At 36.1% G+C, this 18,526-nt stretch overlaps 1 protein-coding gene across 1 annotated transcript; it reads right to left on the bottom strand.

Moving 5' to 3' along the window:
* Window positions 1–417: 417 nt before the first annotated feature.
* Window positions 418–18,506, bottom strand: THAP10 (THAP domain containing 10). Its single transcript, XM_060169828.1, is given in 4 exon segments — window positions 418–2,178; window positions 2,278–2,425; window positions 17,902–18,194; window positions 18,197–18,506. Coding segments are annotated over 4 exon segments (771 nt in total). The 5' UTR covers window positions 18,330–18,506; the 3' UTR covers window positions 418–1,981.
* Between the last annotated feature and the right edge of the window lie 20 nt (window positions 18,507–18,526).

The raw sequence follows: 18,526 nt of genomic DNA on the forward strand, positions 1-18,526 counted from the left end.
AACACAGAAGAAGAGACCAGATTTGTGGTTATTGGAGGAGCCTGGCTAGGGGAGGGGGAATTGGATGCAGCTGGTCAAAAGGTACAAACTTTCACTTACCAGATAAATAAGTACTAGGGATACAGTGTACAACATGATAAATATAATTAGCACTGCTGTATGTTATACATGAAAGTTGTTAAGAGAGTAAATCCTAAGAGTTCTCATCACAAGGAAAAAATTTTTTTCTATTTCTTTAATTTTATATCTATATGAGCTGATGGATAGTCACTAAACTTACTGTGGTAAACATTTCATGATATATATGTCAAACATTATGCTTTACACCTTAAACTTATACAGTGCTATATGCCAATTATATCTCAATAAAACTGGAAAAAAAGCATTGACATGTTAAAAAAAATAGATAAAATAAAATAAAGTCAGTATTTCATTTTACTTTAGGGCAGTGAAACATTACACAATTCATTATAAAATCATCTGAATCAACCAACCAAATCTAAATTTTCAATTGACAGGAAAAATAAAATTAACTTATTAGTAAAAAAGGAACACAAAGTGCTGTTATGGCTGTCAAAGTTGTTTAACATATAGAAATGAAGTAAACCCATGGCAGTGAAATTTGGGGATGAATGGGCATATAACATTCATTATGATTTGGATTAAGGAGATACACTGTTTCAGAGCTCAAGGGAAAACAGTTACCCCCCGCCCCGATAACATTTAGTTCCAGAAGATTTATATGCTTAATTTTAAAACATAACATTCTCTTAAAACATCAAATAGTTATCTTAAATTCAAGCCAAACCAGCAATAATAATAATAATGCTATGTGTTTACGTAATCATTGTTCAGGCTTACAACTTCTATTAATACTTTATTTTATTGCTTTTTTAATTAAAATTATACTGTTCAAATTAAGTCAGACATGAAATTAGCTTTGGAAGAAAATCACTTTGGTGTATTATTTAAACCTTTGAGGATAAAATCCATGTAAGTTCTTCCAATCATGCAGAACTAGCAGGACATGTGAGATGTAAAATGGACATTTATTTTTATTATTTTCAATACAAGATCAGAGTTATAATAAGTTTCTCAGAAACTATTGTAATAAATTACTTCATGGTACAAAACTGCCATAGAAATTTTCCTGGTGAATGGCAGATGGGGCAGCTAAGTTTCACATGCTTATTTCCCAAAGTGGTATTGGTAGCGGAAAACCTAATTTCTAAAATGGGGATATGTTAGAAATGTAATACTTCTTTTTGCATGATGTTAATAACTTCTATCTAAATTAATCAAACTAATTAATTTGATGTAATAGGAACTGATGCAAACAGATTTCATTATAAAGGTAATCTAAGGATATGAAATTCTATCTCTATTTAAATTGATTCCTTTTGAAATTTTTCTGTAAATGACATAGCTTCACCAGAAATGCTCACAGGGACTGATTCATACATGTAATAGTATTACAACTGGACAGACTAAAAAATAATAGAAATAAAAGAAAATAATAATCAAGGATAAATGTCCTGGCTCTACCCTCAAATCATTTAGTCGTATCAGACCTAGCTGTGCTCAGTTATGCTCTTCACCTTCAAGTTATTTAGAACAGTGACATTCTAACTCGTGAGTGTCAAGTAAGTCCCATATGAGCGTTGCTTCTGAACTAAGCTTAAATAGTCAATGCTTAATCTTGATCTGGCAATGCTGCTACTGTGGTTTTGTTTTATGACTTGATTTGCACCAAAAGTATAAAAAGAAAAAAGAAAAAATGGTGAAAGTGGGGGGTGGGGAGGTGTGGGCGGGACTACCTTTATTATCTTGACAGACAGGCAAATTTTTCCCTTAGAGCTAAACAAATTCTGCATACTCAACTGTCAAGTTATCTTGAGGTGAAAGATTTACAAGAGCAAAGAGATAATTATGTGAGCAAAGATTTGAAAACCTAGAGCACATCAAATCATTTGATGTTGCGCTAACAGGTCTCTTCTTTTACCTGTACAGCTATGTAAGACAAATCACTCTGTTCACTCTTGATATTCCAGTCCTCATCTGTTTCTGAGTCACTGGAGTAAGTGTCAAAGAGAGAGGACGTTCTAGACCACAATTTATCAGTCTGAGTAGTTGCACTACATAGTTGTGTTCCAAACACTTTCACTTTGGCCTGAATACCTGAAGGAGAATAAACACAATTACCTATGAGTTAGAATTTGCTTTTCATACACAAAAGTCCAATTCAATTGATCAATCAACTGAAAAGTCAAAACTTACCCACACTGTAGTGAGGGGGTCTCTTCAGAGATATTTGTGTACTTTTGTGCACTGGGCCTTCCTCACAGTGAGTAGGTACTGAAGTGACATCATTAGACAGATTATCAGCATGGACTTGTGTTTGTATAACTTGATTTTCATGTGCAATCTAAAAATATAAATCAGAGGAGAATTATACTGAAGGTAAGGCCTTCTTTATATGGTTTTATCCCCTAAAAGTTATAAACAGTGAAAGAGTATAGATAATACTTTTCAAGGTCGCATATTAGGAAGGCTGGAATTTGAACCCAGGCAAGCTGGCTCCATAGTCCAAGTAGTTAAGAAGTCTGCCATACTGTCCTTTACTATTTCTAAGTCTATTTCTAAGCATTGTGGTCAAGCAGAGATCTATATGCTATTAAGCTATTTGCTGACAACCCATTGAATTTTCCCTAAATCAACAGCTGGAAGAGATAATACTACTAGTATGAAATGATTATAATAGTATTAAGTATATCATAGCAAAGCAGTAGCATCGTTCTAGAAAATCTAATCATCAGTCCTTTATACATGACAGAGAAATAATTTAAGATAATATGCTTTAATGTTTTTATGCTTTCCTGAGAGAAGTTACAACGTGAAATGGAAATTTTGATTTATGGGAGAAGTAAGAGGTAGAAAGGAGGAGAATTTGGATATTCAGAAGGTAATGTAAGACTGAGTACCTGGAAATTATGTGGAAGAGGCTAAGAAAAGATATCTGGAAAATGTAAGAGGGTGTGTGGGAAGAAAAAATAAGTGATAGAGAAATGAAAAAAAGTACTTTGTAATTTTACCTAGACCACTGAAAAAAAATTTTAGCAAGCATCCTTGGTTGCTGTAACACAGGCTATGAATGCCCAAGTTAAAGAAACTTGATGAAGAAACTTTTGTGAAGAGTCCCTTTGTAACATGAAGAATTACACCTAACATTTTTGAGGATTTAAATAAAAATTGAAGTCTTTATCTTTGTGTTTATAGTTATGATTAATTTTGACAGCTAATCTACTTCTACTTTTAAGCCAAGCATTATAAAGGTCTAGAATAAGTATATATTTCTTTACAAAACAGATGTACTCCTGATAAAATTGAGTTTTAGGAATTTATTCAGCCTTTAAAAAATAACTTTTGTTCCTTTTATAACAGTAATACATTGTATCACTGAGGAAAATTTGCACCATACAGAGAAGCAAAAAGAAAAAAAAAATAGCCGTAATCCCATCATTCATAGCTAACAACTTCATATTTTGGTATCATTTTTGTCTTTTTCTATGTATTTTTTAAAATTGGGAACATATGTTTTATAATCTTGTTTTCCTCTTTAATATATCATGTTTCTATGTTATTAAATATTCTACATATAATTTTTATGGCTGCATACAATCTATTGTACAGATATACTGTAATTTATTAAAACAATCCATAATATTAGAAATCTTTGAACAAAAATTTTTGTGTACATACACGATTACTTCTTTATATTAAAAATTTAAGAAACAGAATTTCCAGATATGTATTAATCAACTAGAACATGAAGCAAAAGAAAATTTTTAGAATGAGGCAGAGAAAGACCAAAGGATGAAGGCTATAGAAAAGGTCACAAGAGGTATAGCAGAAAAGATTAAAAAGCATAATATATAATATCAGTTGTAGTCCCAAAGGAAAAGAAAGAAAATGGGACAGAAACAATATTTGAACAAATAACATCTGAGAATTTACCAAAATGAATACAAGGCATTAAGACATGGTTTTACAAAAGTACTAAATGTATTCACTAAAATAAAAAGAAAGAAAACCATATCTTTGCATATTACAGTAAAACTGGAAAACAATGAGAAAAACTTAGGAGCCAGAGGAAAAAAAGATACATTGTCTTCAAAGGGGCAACCATAAGACACAGTAAGGCTTAAACTCTTAAGGAAACACAAAGATTGAAATAAAAGGGTGTAAAAAAGATCTAATATGCTAACACTAACCTACAGAAAGCTGGTGCTGCTATATTGGTGCTATATAATAACACAGCTTCAAAATATATAACACAAAAATTGTTAGAAGACTAAATATGTAAATTAAAAACCAAGGTGGAAGATTTTTAACATACCTCTCTCAGTAACTAATAGGCAGGCAAAGATTCCATAGGGATATAAGAAATTTAAACAACATGATTAATAGACATATACGGAGAATTGTATCCAACTGCAGAACACATATTCACCTCAAGTACACATGGAACATTTATAAAAACTCACCTACGTTAGGCCTAATACAGTTTCAATAAATTTCAAAATAAATCCATATGCTGGGGCTTCCCTGGTGGTGCAGTGGTTGAGAGTCTGCCTGCTGATGCAGGGGACACAGGTTCGTGACCCGGTCCGGGAGGATCCCACATGCCGCGAAACAGCTGGACCCGTGAGCCATGGCCTCTGAGCCTGCGCGTCCGGAGCCTGTGCTCCGCAACGGGAGAGGCCACAACAGTGAGAGGCCCGCGTACCGCCAAAAAAAAAAAAAAAAAATCCATATGCTGTATATTCTCTGGCCACAGTGTAACTGACCTAAAAGTCTATAACAAAAATATAACTACAAAATACCTGCATCTTTGGAAATTTTTAAATACACTTCTAAGTAACCCATGATAAAATTACAGTGGAAATTAGAAGATATTTTACACTAAATAATAATAAAAATATTCAAAATCTAAAACTTGTGGGATTCAGTTAATGTCACACTTAGAAGGGCATTTATAGTCTTAAATGTACATAATAGTATAGAAAAAATTAATTAGTCTTAATTTAGACTGCAATTTTAACACCATTCAAAAAATTATTTCACAAGATATTTCTAACGTATCTTCATTTCAGGAGTGTTCCCTCAAACAATAAACTCTACTGAATTCTACATTTGGGAAATAAGTATGTCAAACTTAGCTGTCCCATCTGCCATTCACTATGAAAATTCTGGAAATCAATGATCCAATTTAATACTCAAGAAGTTAAAGAAAGAACGGTAAATAAAAATTGAAAAAGTAGAGAGATGAGAGAGTGAACTGTAATGTAAACGACGATGGACTTTGAGTTATAACGATGTGTCAGTGTAGGCTCATCAGTTGTAACAAATGTACCACTCTGGTGGGGGATGTTGATAACGGAGAAGGCTATGCATGTGTGGGCGCAGGGGGTAACTGGGTAATCCATCTTCCCCTCGATTTTGCTGTGAACCTAAAACTTTTCTAAAAAAATAAAGCCTTAAAAAATTAAAGAAAAATACTGGAAATCTTTTAATATGCAGCTCAATGTTCATAGCAGCATTATTTAAAATAGCTAAGACATGGAAGCAACCTAAGGGTCCATCAACAGAAGAACGGATAAGGAAGATGTGGCATATAAATATATAACATTACTCAGCCATAAAAAAGAATAAAATCTTGCCATTTGAAACAACATGAATGACCCTGAGGGTATTATTCTTAGGGAAATAAGTCAGACAGAGAAAGACAAATACTGTATATTTTCATTTATATGTGGAGTCTAAAAATAAAAAATGAAGGAATATAACAAAACTGAAACAGACTCACAGATACAGAGAGCAGACTAGCAGTTACCAGTGGGGAGAGAGGTGGAGGGAGGGGCAAAATAGGGAAAGGGGATTAAGAGGTACAAACTATTGGGAATAACATAAATAAGATAAAGAGGGCAGACAGCAGAAGCAAGAAGAACTACAATCCTGCAGCCTGTGGAACAAAAATCACATTCACAGAAAGATAGACAAGATGAAAAGGCAGAGGGCTATGTACCAGATGAAAGAACAAGATAAAACCCCAGAAAAACAACTAAATGAAGTGGAGATAGGCAATCTTCCAGAAAAAGAATTGAGAATAATGATAGTAAAGATGATCCAGGACCTTAGAAAAAGAATGGAGGCAAAGATCGAGAAGGTGCAAGAAATGTTTAACAAAGATCTGGAAGAATTAAAGAACAAACAAACAGAGATGAACAACACAATAACTGAAATGAAAAATACACTTGAAGGAATCAATAGCAGAATAACTGAGGCAGAAGAACGGATAAGTGACCTGGAAGACAGCATGGTGGAATTCACTGCTGTGAAAGAGAATAAAGAAAAACGAATGAAAAGAAATGAAGACAGCCTAAGAGACCTCTGGGACAACATTAAATGCAACAACATTCGCATTATAGGGGTCCCAGAAGGAGGAGAGAGAGAGAATGGACCTGAGAAAATATCTGAAGAGATTATAGTCGAAAACTTCCCTAACACGGGAAAGGAAATAGCCACCCAAGTCCAGGAAGCACAGCGAGTCCCATACAGGATAAACCCAAGGAGAAACATGCTGAGACACATAGTAATCAAATTGGCAAAAATTAAAGACAAAGAAAAGTTATTGAAAACAGAAAGGGAAAAATGACAAATAACATACAAGGGAACTCCCATAAGGTGAACAGCTGATTTCTCAGCAGAAACCCTACAAGCCAGAAGGGAGTGGCATGACATATTTAAAGTGATGAAAGGGAAGAACCTACAACCAAGATTACTCTACCTGGCAAGGATCTCAGTCAGATTTGATGGAGAAATCAAAAGCTTTACAACAAGCAAAAGCTAAGAGATTTCAGCACCACTAAACCAGCTCTACAACAAATGCTAAAGGAACTTCTCTAAGTGGGAAACACAAGAGAAGAAAAGGATCTACAAAAACAAACCCAAGGGCTTCCCTGGTGGTGCAGTGGTTGAGAGTCCGCCTGCCGATGTAGGGGACGCAGGTTTGTGCCCTGTTCCGGGAAGATCTCACACGCTGTGGAGCGGCTGGGCCCGTGAGCCATGGCCGCTGGGCCTGCACGTCCGGAGCCTGTGCTCCGCAATGGGAGAGGCCACAGCAGTGAGAGGCTTGCATACCGCAAAAAAAAACCCCCAAAACAATTAAGAAAATGTTAATAAGAACATACATATTGATAATTACCTTAAACGTGAATGGATTAAATGCTCCAACCAAAAGACACAGGCTCACTGAATGGATACAAAAACAAGACCCATATATATGCTGTCTACAAGAGACCCACTTCAGACCTAGGGACACATACAGACTGAAAGTGAGGGGATGGTAAAAGATATTCCATGCAAATGGAAATCAAAAGAAAGCTGGAACAGCAATACTCATATCAGATAAAATAGACTTTAAAATAAAAAGTGTTACAAGAGACAAGGAAGGACACTACATAATGATCAAGGGATCAATATAAGAAAAGATATAACAATTATAAATATATATGCACCCAACACAGGAGCACCTCAATACATAAGGCAACTGCTAACAGCTATAAAAGAGGAAATCGACAGCAACACAATAATAGTGGGGGACTTTAACACCTCACTTACACCAACAGACAGATCATCCAAACAGAAAATTAATAAGGAAAAACAAGCGTTAAATGACACAATAGACCAGATAGATTTAATTGATATTTATAGGACATTCCATCCAAAAACAGCAGATTACACTTACGTCTCAAGTGTGCATGGAACATTCTCCAGGACAGATCACAACTTGGGTCACAAATCAAGCCTCAGTAAATTTAAGAAAATTAAAATCATATCAAGCATCTTTTCTGACCGCAATGCTATGGGATTAGAAATCAATTACAGGGGAAAGAACGTAAAAAACACAAACACATGGAGGCTAAACAATACGTTACTAAATAAACAAGAGATCACTGAAGAAATCAAAGAGAAATCAAAAAATACCTAGAGACAAATGACAATGAAAACACGATGTTCCAAAACCTATGGGATGCAGCAAAAGCAGTTCGAAGAGGCAAGTTCATAGCTATATGAGCCTACCTCAAGAAATAAGAAAAATCTCAAATAAATAATCTAACCTTACACCTGAAGGAACTAGAGAAAGAAGAACAAACAAAACCCAAAGTTAGCAGAAGGAAAGAAATCATAAAGATCAGAGAAGAAATAAATGAAATAGAAACAAAGAAAACAATAGCAAAGATCAATAAAACTACAAGCTGGTTCTTTGAGAAGAAAAACAAAATTGATAAACCATTAGCCAGATTCATCAAGAAAAAGAGGGAGAGGACTCAAATCAATAAAATTAGAAATGAAAAAGGAGAAGTCACAACAGACACTGCAGAAATACAAAGCATCCAAGAGACTACTACAAGTAACTCTATGCCAATAAAATGGACAACCTGGAAGAAATGGACAAATTCTTAGAAAGCTATAAGCTTCCAAGACTGAACCGGGAAGAAATAGAAAATATGAACAGACAAATCACAAGTAGTGAAATTGAAACTGTGATTAAAAATCTTCCAACAAACAAAGTCCAGTCAGGATGAACTAGAATGGGAACAGAGACACTGAGGCTATGCTGCTGGACTACAGAGGCTGAGATCATGAAGACTTATGAGGAGGACAATGAAATAAAGAGCAAGGGGCCAATATGAAAATAACTCTGAAAGAACAACCCAGAGGATTACACACGATAATCAGTTTTAAAAGTTCAACTGCTTTTAATTTTTTTAGTAAACATAACCATATCAATAAATTAGCAACATTGGGCTTCCCTGGTGGTGCAGTGGTTAAGAATCCGCCTGCCAATGCTGGGAACATGGGTTCAAGCCCTGGTCCAGGAAGATCCCACATGCTGCAGAGCAACTAAGCCCATGCGCCACAACTACTGAGCCTGTGCACCACAACTACTGAGCCCACGTGCCACAACTACTGAAGCCCGCGTGCCTAGAGCCAGTGCTCCGCAACAAGAGAAGCCACCACAATAAGAAGCCTGCACACAGCAACGAAGAGTAGCCCCCGCTCGCCGCAACTAGAAAAAGCCTGTGTGCAGCAATGAAGACCCAACACAGCCAAAATAAATAAATAAATAAATTTATTTAAAAAAAAAAACAAAGTCCAGGACCAGATGGCTTCAAAGGTGAATTCTACCAAACACTTAGAGAAGAGTTAACACCCATCCTTCTCAAACGCTTCCAAAAAATTGCAGAGGAAGGAACACTCCCAAACTCATACTATGAGGCCACCATCACCCTGATACCCAAACCAGACAAAGATACTACAAAAAAAGAAAATTACAGACCAATATCACTGATGAAGAGAGATGCAAAAATCCTCAACAAAATACTAGCAAACAGAATCCAACAACACATTAAAAGGATCATACACCATGATCAAGTGGGATTTATCCCAGGGATGCAAGGATTCTTCAATATATGCAATTCAATCAATGTGATACACTATATTAACAAATTGAAGAAGAAAAACCATATGATCAACTCAATAGAAGCAGAAAAAGCTTTTGACAAAATTCAACACTCATTTATGATAAAAACTCTCCAGAAAGTGGGCATAGAGGAAACCTACCTCAACGTAATAAAGGCCATATACAACAAACCCACAGCAAACATCATTCTCAATGGTGAAAACCTGAAAGCATTTTCTCTAACCTCAGGAACAAGACAAGGATGTCCATTTTCACCACTATTATTCAACATAGTTTTGGAAGTCCTAGCCACGGCAATCAGAGAAGAGAAAGAAATAAAAGGAATACAAATTGGAAAAGAAGAAGTAAAACTGTCACTGTTTGCAGATGACATGACACTATACATAGAGAATCCTAAAGATGCCACCAGAAAACTACTAGAGCTAATCAATGAATTTGGTAAAGTTGCAGGATACAGAATTAATGCACAGAAATCTCTTACATTCCTATACACTAATGATGAAAAATCTGAAAGAGAAAGGAAGGAAACACTCCCATTTACCACTGCAACAAAAAGAATAAAATACCTAGGAATAAACCTACCCAGGGAGACAAAAGACCTGTATGCAGAAAACTATAGACCCTGATGAAAGAAATTAAAGATGATACCAACAGATGGAGAGATATACCATGTTCTTGGATTGTAAGAATCAACATTGTGAAAATGACTATACTACCCAAAGCAATCTACAGATGCAATGCAATCCCTATCAAATTACCAATGGCATTTTTTACAGAACTAGAACGAAAAATCTTAAAATTTGTATGGAGACACAAAAGACCCCAAATAGCCAAAGCAGTCTTGAGGGAAAGAAACTGAGCTGGAGGAATCAGACTCCCTGACTTCAGACTATTCTACAAAGCTACAGTAATGAAGACAATATGGTACTGGCACAAAAACAGAAATATAGATGAGTGGAACAGGATAGACAGCCCAGAGATAAACCCATGCACCTATGGTCAACTAATCTATGACAGAGGAGGCAAGGATATACAATGGAGAAAAGACATTCTCTTCAGTAAGTGGTGCTGGGAAAACTGGACAGGTACATGTAAAAGAATGAAATTAGAACACTCCCTAACACCATATACAAAAATAAACTCCAAATGGATTAAAGACCTAAATGTAAGACTGGACACTATAAAACTCTTAGAGGAAAACATGGGATGAACACTCTTTGACATAAATCACAGCAAGATCTTTTTTGATGCACCTCCTAGAGTAATAGAAATAAAAACAAAAATAAACAAATGGGACCTAATAAAACTTTTGCTTCTGCACAGCAAAGCAAACTATAAACAAGACGAAAAGACAACCCTCAGAATGGGAGAAAATATTTGCAAACGAATCACGGATAAAGAATTAATCTCAAAAATATATAAACAGCTCATGCAGCTCAGTATTAAAAAAACAAACAATCCAATCAAAAAATGGGCAGAAGACCTAAATAGACATTTCTCCAAAGAAGACCTACAGATGGCCAAGAGGCACACGAAAAGCTGCTCAATGTCACTAATTATTAGAGAAATGCAAATCAAAACTGCAATGAGGTATCACCTCACACCAGTTAGAATGGGCATCATCAGAAAATCTACAAACAATAAATGCTGGAGAGGGTGTGGGGAAAATGGAACCCTCTTGTACTGTTGGTGGGAATGTAACTTGATACAGCCACTATGGAGAACAGTATGGAGGTTCCTTAAAAAACTAAAAATAGAATTAACATATGACCCAGCAATCCCACTACTGGGCATAAACCCAGAGAAAACTATAATTCAAAAAGATATATGCTTGCCAATGTTCACTGCAGCACTATTTACAATAGCCAGGTCACGGAAACAACCTAAATGCCCATCAAATGGATAAAGAAGATGTGGTACATATATACAATGGAATATTAGTCAGCCATAAAAAGGAACGAAATTGGGTCATTTGTAGAGACGTGGATGGATCTAGAGACTGTCATACAGAGTGAAGTAAGTCAGAAAGAGAAAAACAAATATATGTGGATATATATACATATATGTGGAACAGATAAACCAGCTGGCAGGGCAGAAATAGAGACACAGATGTAGAGAACAAACGTATGGACACCAAGGGGGAAAGCCGTGGGTGGTGGTGGTGGTGGTAGTGTGATGAATTGGGAGATTGGGATTGACATGTATACACTGATGTGTATAAAATGGATGACTAATAAGAATCTGCTGTAAAAAAAAACAAATAAAATAAAATTCAAAAATTCAAAAATAAATAAATAAATAAGATACAAGGATGTAATGTACAGCACAGGCAATACAGCCAATACTTCATAATAACTTTGTATGGAGTCTAATCTATAAAAATATCGACTATGTTCTACACCTAAAACTAATATAATATTGTAAGTCAATTATACTTCAATTCAATTAAATTAGTATACTAGGGGCTTCCCTGGTGGCACAGTGGTTGAGAGTCCGCCTGCTGATGCAGGGGACACGGGTTCGTGCCCCGGTCTGGGAGGATCCCGCCTGCCGCGGAGCGGCTGGGCCCGTGAGCCATGGCCACTGAGCCTGCGCGTCCGGAGCCTGTGCGTCCGGAGCCTGTGCTCCACAACGGGAGAGGCCACAACAGTGAAAGGCCCGCGTACCACAAAAAAAAAAAAAAAAAAAAAAAAGAATACTAGAAGTCTGTTAAAGAATGTAAGCAGTTGGGCAAAATTTGAAATATTTGGTAATCCAATATTTTGTCTTCACATAAGCAAGTTAGTTATCCTTAAGGTCTCCTTTGTTTGAAATACATCTGAATATGTAAAGATATCCTAGTGTTTAAGTGAAGTTTTCACATTTTAACAAGTTTATTTAATGTGAAAACATATAGGAAAAGGTCTATGTTAATCATTTTAGCTCAGTAATGTATAAATTTAGTGTATCAATTAAAAATCAAAGCTGAACAAAATAATTTGAGGGGAAGAAATAATAATAGAAATAAAAAGAAAATAATATCAGAGAGAAGATCAAAAGGTAGAGTTCACTCTTTGAAAAAACTAATAAAAATCGATAAAAAGAATGAAAAACAAAAATTACTAACAGATCATAAAGAATTTTAAAAGACAGAGTATCATGAACACTTTTGTGTCAATATGTTTAAAAATTTAGATTGAACTGACAAATTTTTCGAAAAATACAACTTATCAAAATGGATATAGAAACAGAAAAACTCTGAATAACCCCATAACTATTAAAGAAATTGAATCCATCATTAAAAAATCTTCTCATAAGGAAAACTCCAGGACTAGGTGTCTTATTCAGTGAATTCCACAAAATATTAATATCAAATTTGTTAGTGGACATATAACGCCAATTTATATAAACTTTTCCAGAGAATGATGAAAGAGGGGACAACTCCAAACTGGTCAGCATAATCTTGAAACCAAAACATGAAAAAGGCATTTCAAGAAAGAACAGGTATAGACCAATTTTGCCTATGAACACATATGCAAAAATTGTAAATAGAATGTTAACAAATCAAATTAAACAATACCTAAAGGAATAATACACCTTGGCAAATTGGGTTTGCTTCAGCTATGCAAGTTTGACTCTATATGTCAAAAACAGGCAATAAAGTTCATGACATTAACAGAATAATAAGCAAAATATGTGATCATTAATAGGTTCAGAAAAAGCATTTGAAAAAAATTCAACATCATTTATGATTTAAATCTGTAGCCAAAACTTGGAATAGAGGGGAACATTTCTTTTTATGGTAAGAGCGGCTACCAAAAGAACTATAGCAAAAATCATATCACATGGTGAAATATTAATGACTTTTCCTTTGAAAATAGGAATGAGAAAAGGATTCCCCATCACTTCTTCTGTTTCCCCCGCTGTACTGGAGGTTCTAGCTAGTGCAATAGGAAGAATAAGAAACAAAAGCATAAACATCAAAAACTATATGCATATATTTTTTATACATGTAGAAAGTCCAAAAGTATATGCAAATTACCAGAATTAATAAATGAGTTTAACAAGGTTTCTGGTTACAAGGTCAACAAAATCAATTTATCCACATACATTTATAGAAAATAAAATTTTAGATAATACTATTTATAATAGCAAAATCAAATAGGAACAAATCTAATGAAATATGTACAAGACCTCTATATAGAATGCCATAATGTTTTTAAGAGAAATGTAAAAACCCAAATAAATGGAGGGATACATTATGTTCATGGATTGGAAGAATCAGTATTGTCAATATGCTCTTTCTCCCTACATTCATTTAAAAATTCAATGCACTCTCAGTCAAAATCCCAACAGATAATTTGTGGAAATTGATGAACCAATCCTAAAATATATATGGAAATTTAAAGAGCCCAAAATAACCAAGACATCCATGAAGATGAACAAGGTAAGAGGAATTAATCAACTGGATATTAATTTTTTTGGGAGGGGGCTGTACAATGACCATGTGCTTTATTTCTTCTGCTCTGTGATTTTTTATTTCAATAGTAACTTCCATATAAAGTAAAACTACTTGATTACCTCAACTTTGGTTTAGATTAAGGTCTCATAAAGAATTTTAGCAAGTACATTTAAACTAATACCATAAAACACAATCATTATTGAAAATAAGCATTTGTCAGAAAAATATGCCAACTGGATATTAATTCTTAACATAAGCTATAGTAAAGTATTGTGATAATGGTGTAAAGATAGGCAAACATAAATGGAACAGAATTTTAAAATGTCATAACAGACTAATGTGTATATGAAAACTTTATTTATGACAAAGCTGACACTGCAGGACAATGAGGAAATGCTAGCCTTTTCAATAAAAGATGCTGAGTCAATTGGGTATCTATATGAGTTAAAAATGAAACAAACTCCACTTCATACACAAAAATCAATTCTGAATGGGTTGTAGATATGAATGTAAAGACTAAAAACAGTAAGTTTATGGAAAACAGCAAAGTAGCATGCTTTAAGCATTAAGTATACAGAAAAAGATGGTTAGGTTGGCCTACATTGAAATTAAGAACTAAGTACACAGGAAAAAAAAAAAGAAAAGAAAAGCTCAAGCTCAGTACATCAAAAGACACTATTAAGAGTGAAGAGAAGGTAGTTAAAGCATATTTAACTGACAAAGGACTTGAAGACAGAATTTATTAAGAACTCTATATCAACAAGAAAAAGACAATCCAACAGAAAAATCGGAATATCGCCAAAGAGGCTATCCAAATGTTCAATTAACATTTGAAAAGTTGTTTCCTTACTAATGTCATTTATGAAATGAGAAAGCAAAGTAAACCACCATTACACACCCTTCAAAAAACTCAATGTAAAAGACCGACAATCCAAGTGTAGGCAAGAATGTGAAACAACGTAAACTCTGATTATGCTTCTAGTAGTGTAAATTAGTACAACTATTTTAGAAGATTATCTGGTATTATTTACTGAAGTTTAATATAATACCATGTCCCAGAAATTCTAGGTATATATCATCAGAAACGTGTGTACATATGAAAAAGACATGTAGAAGGATGTTTACAGCAGGATTACTTCTAATAGTCCCAAAATGATAACAACCCAAATGTCCAACAACAGAAGAGATAAAAAAATTGTTTGGTATATTCGTACAATAAACTGCTATATAGTAATGCAAACATATTACTGCTATATGCAACAATATGGATGAATCTTACAAATATAATGTTGAACAAAAAGGCCAGATGCAAGAAATGCCTACAGTACAATTCTACTTACATCAAATTCAAAAGAAAGTAAACTTGGTTGCCTTGAGGATGGAGGAGGAGCTAGGCTTGAGTTGCTAGTAATGTTCTAATTCTTTTACCTATAATAGTTACACATGTTCAGTTTCTGATAATTTAATGATTTAAGCACTTTCCTGTATTTTGCTATATTTGAATTAAAGTTTAAAAAATACAGTTGGGTTAGAAAAACAAGGATACAAAATTAACAGTTACGGAGAGACAATAATTCTAGCTATATGAAGCAAAATATCAGTGTATGGTGCTCATCAGAACCCCCTTTTTTCCTTGGAGGTGGCCCCTAATCTTTCCTCAAGCTCCCTAAAGATAGGCTACATTCATACTTCTATTTCTCTACATATAGCACAGAACACCCAAAACAGTGTTTACAATAGCGCCTCAATAAATATTGTAGAGTGACTGGAAATTTGCTGTTTAGTCAGTTGGTCTTGGAAAGAAAAACAGTGAGTGGGGGAGGGAGTGAAAGGTGGCACAAGTAAACTTTCTTAGAGATGCTATTGGGGTTCTCAATCCAGACCGGCTAAAAATTTATTGCTCTCAAGTCTAAATAAACTTTTTAAACTTTATATAAAGTACTATTATTAAAACCTACACATAGTTTCCTAATAACTCAGCATGTATATTAATGTAATATGGATTGTTAGAAGTGTTGGCTGGATATATTTACTAATTGGAAAACAGAGTTGGTATCTATTCTAGATTTCTCAATAGTTAGCCTTTGTTGTATGATAAGATCTTTGGTTGTTTTATTAGCCTGGCTTTTCTTCTCGCAATTTTTGATTAGATGGTAAAATTATGAGTTAGAAAAATGGTGTAAGGGTGTGTGTGGCACATGTTTAATATTTACCCTTTTACTACATATTTATATATATCTATATATAGATGTACATATATGGGCTTGGGTAAAGGTTGGCTAGGCAATGATGGTGGATAGACGGTTCAAGGAAGAGGCAGATGTCTTGACTGGTATACAGCTTGGTGAGAAGGGAAACTGGCAGAGAACTGAAATTCTATTGTACTAAAAAAACTGCTCTCATAGTCACATAATCATTCCACAAATATTTATTGAATTCCTTAAATTTGCAAAATATTGTTCTAGTTGCTGGCAATACAATAGTGAACAAATCAGATAAGATCCCTACTCTCACAAAGCTTACATTCTAATGTGAGGACAAACATTAAGGAAATTATACAATTATTTCATGACAACTGTGATGAGTGCAACTGAAGTATATGTGCTAATGAAGTGTATGAAGAATGAGAATATATAATTAGGGAAGCAAAAGGGAAGGATGTTTGAGCATATTTTTAAAGTAAAAGGACTCAATTGATGATGATGGGAAATGGCAGGGGCATAATTCCAGGGCAGTACATGAAATAATGGAGAAAAGGCTTATTGGTAGGAAAGAATATAGTATGTTCAAAAATTGAAAAGATCAGCATGACTGGTACACGGTGAGCAACAGGGACGGTGGACTGGGATAGGATTGGTGTGGCAGGAGGGGTAAATAGCATGCAGAGACTTGTAGGTTGTGTTAATAATATTATTCTTCATCCTAACAATTGCAGGGTGTCATTAAAGGGTCTTAAGCATCCACCCCAATGTAGGAAGCAGGTTGGTATGGCAGAAGAGTTTCTGTCTGGCAATTAGACCTAGAGAAAAGGCTCTTGAAGAAATTCACCTCCTGGACTGGCTTTCTTGTGCATAAATATTCAGTCTGAACTAGATGAGAACTTAGGTTTCCTTCAGCTCTAAAGTTCAACGAATACCTCTATATATTCAAAGCCAAAATGTCAGTTACAAGTCACCTGACTTCTTGGTGAATTCTTCCTATCTCTAAAACTGAACACATTTTAGATCCAATTAAGAGTCATAATTTAATCTATGTTATGGTGATACGGCTGAAGTCTGACTAACTCAAAGAAGACTGGGAAGTCTTCTTTAAGATGGGAAGTGGGCAAGAAGGCAGTAGTGACCAGATGCAAAATAAGTGTAATCGATGCTTATGAGTATAGAGGAAGTAGGCAGAAGAGAGCAAGAGAGGAAAATTCAGCTCATTGGAACGATTTAATGTAAAGGCAGTCAGTCAAGAGGTAGTTTAGAAGTGGGAAGGGATCGTTTATCAGCAAGCCCCACCTTCATCAGCATCTCGTATCCCCCTTCCCCCGCCATTTTGATAGTATAATTGATAATTCCTCAAGCTTATGTAATACGGTATGCAGAAAGTTTCAAGCACCCCATTCCTTGAGATTTTCTCAAATCAAACACTTTCTATTTAAAAACTCAGGAGCGGAGAGTGAAGGCGACTATAATCTGAAGAACGAGAGAGAGAGACAGAGACAGAGAATGAGTGTGTTTTGGGGAAGAGGAGGTAGAAGAAACTATAATTCCAGAGTGTTAATGCTAAATAGGCTCTTGGAGATCACTGAGTAAACAGAAACCTTCGAGGTGAGGTGACTTTCCCAAGACGACACTAAGTGGAGGAGCCTAGCCACAGACCCAGGGTCCTCCAACGACCCTCGGGGGACTCCTGGGTGGCCCTTTACCTGTGAAGCTTTAGCCCTCTTCCTGGCCCGGAGGAGTGTACAGCAGGCTGGCCCCGGGGCAGCCTCGGGCTGCCTGACTGCCTGGAGCTCTCCGCCTTTCTCGGGGCCGCCCGCTCCGTCTCCCTCTTCTTGCCCCATAGATGTCGGGGAGGACACCCGGTGCAGGGTGGGCACGGCGCCCGCCACGAGCCTCAGGCGCTGGGAGAAGCGCAGGTTCTTCTGGATAACCGAAGAGACGTCAAAACAGGCGGGAGCAAAGTGGTCGGAGCAGATGACCGACCTGTCGTTGCCCCGTACCAGTCGGCGCGGCGGCCCCGCACGAAGCGGTCCCACAGCAGCCGCACAGCCCGGTCCTTGGGGAAGCGGAACAGCGACTTCCCGGACGTGGTGGTGTTGCCGCAGTGCGCGGCCACGCAGCTGGCAGGCATGGCAGCTGACTCCGGGTTGGGAGATGAGGGCCCTCCGCACGGCCGAGCACTCCCTGAGCACACACCTGCCGCATTCAGCGTACGCCTTGTCTCCTTCCCCCACCTCCGGCCGGCGGAAGTGCCGAACTGCGGCCCCACCTGGGAAAGTACCCGGCTCTCGGAGATCCTCCTCCTCCCTGCAGCTTCCCCTAAGAGCA

This window comes from Lagenorhynchus albirostris, chromosome 1 (assembly GCF_949774975.1).
Source record: "Lagenorhynchus albirostris chromosome 1, mLagAlb1.1, whole genome shotgun sequence".
Classification (NCBI taxonomy): Eukaryota; Metazoa; Chordata; class Mammalia; order Artiodactyla; family Delphinidae; genus Lagenorhynchus; species Lagenorhynchus albirostris.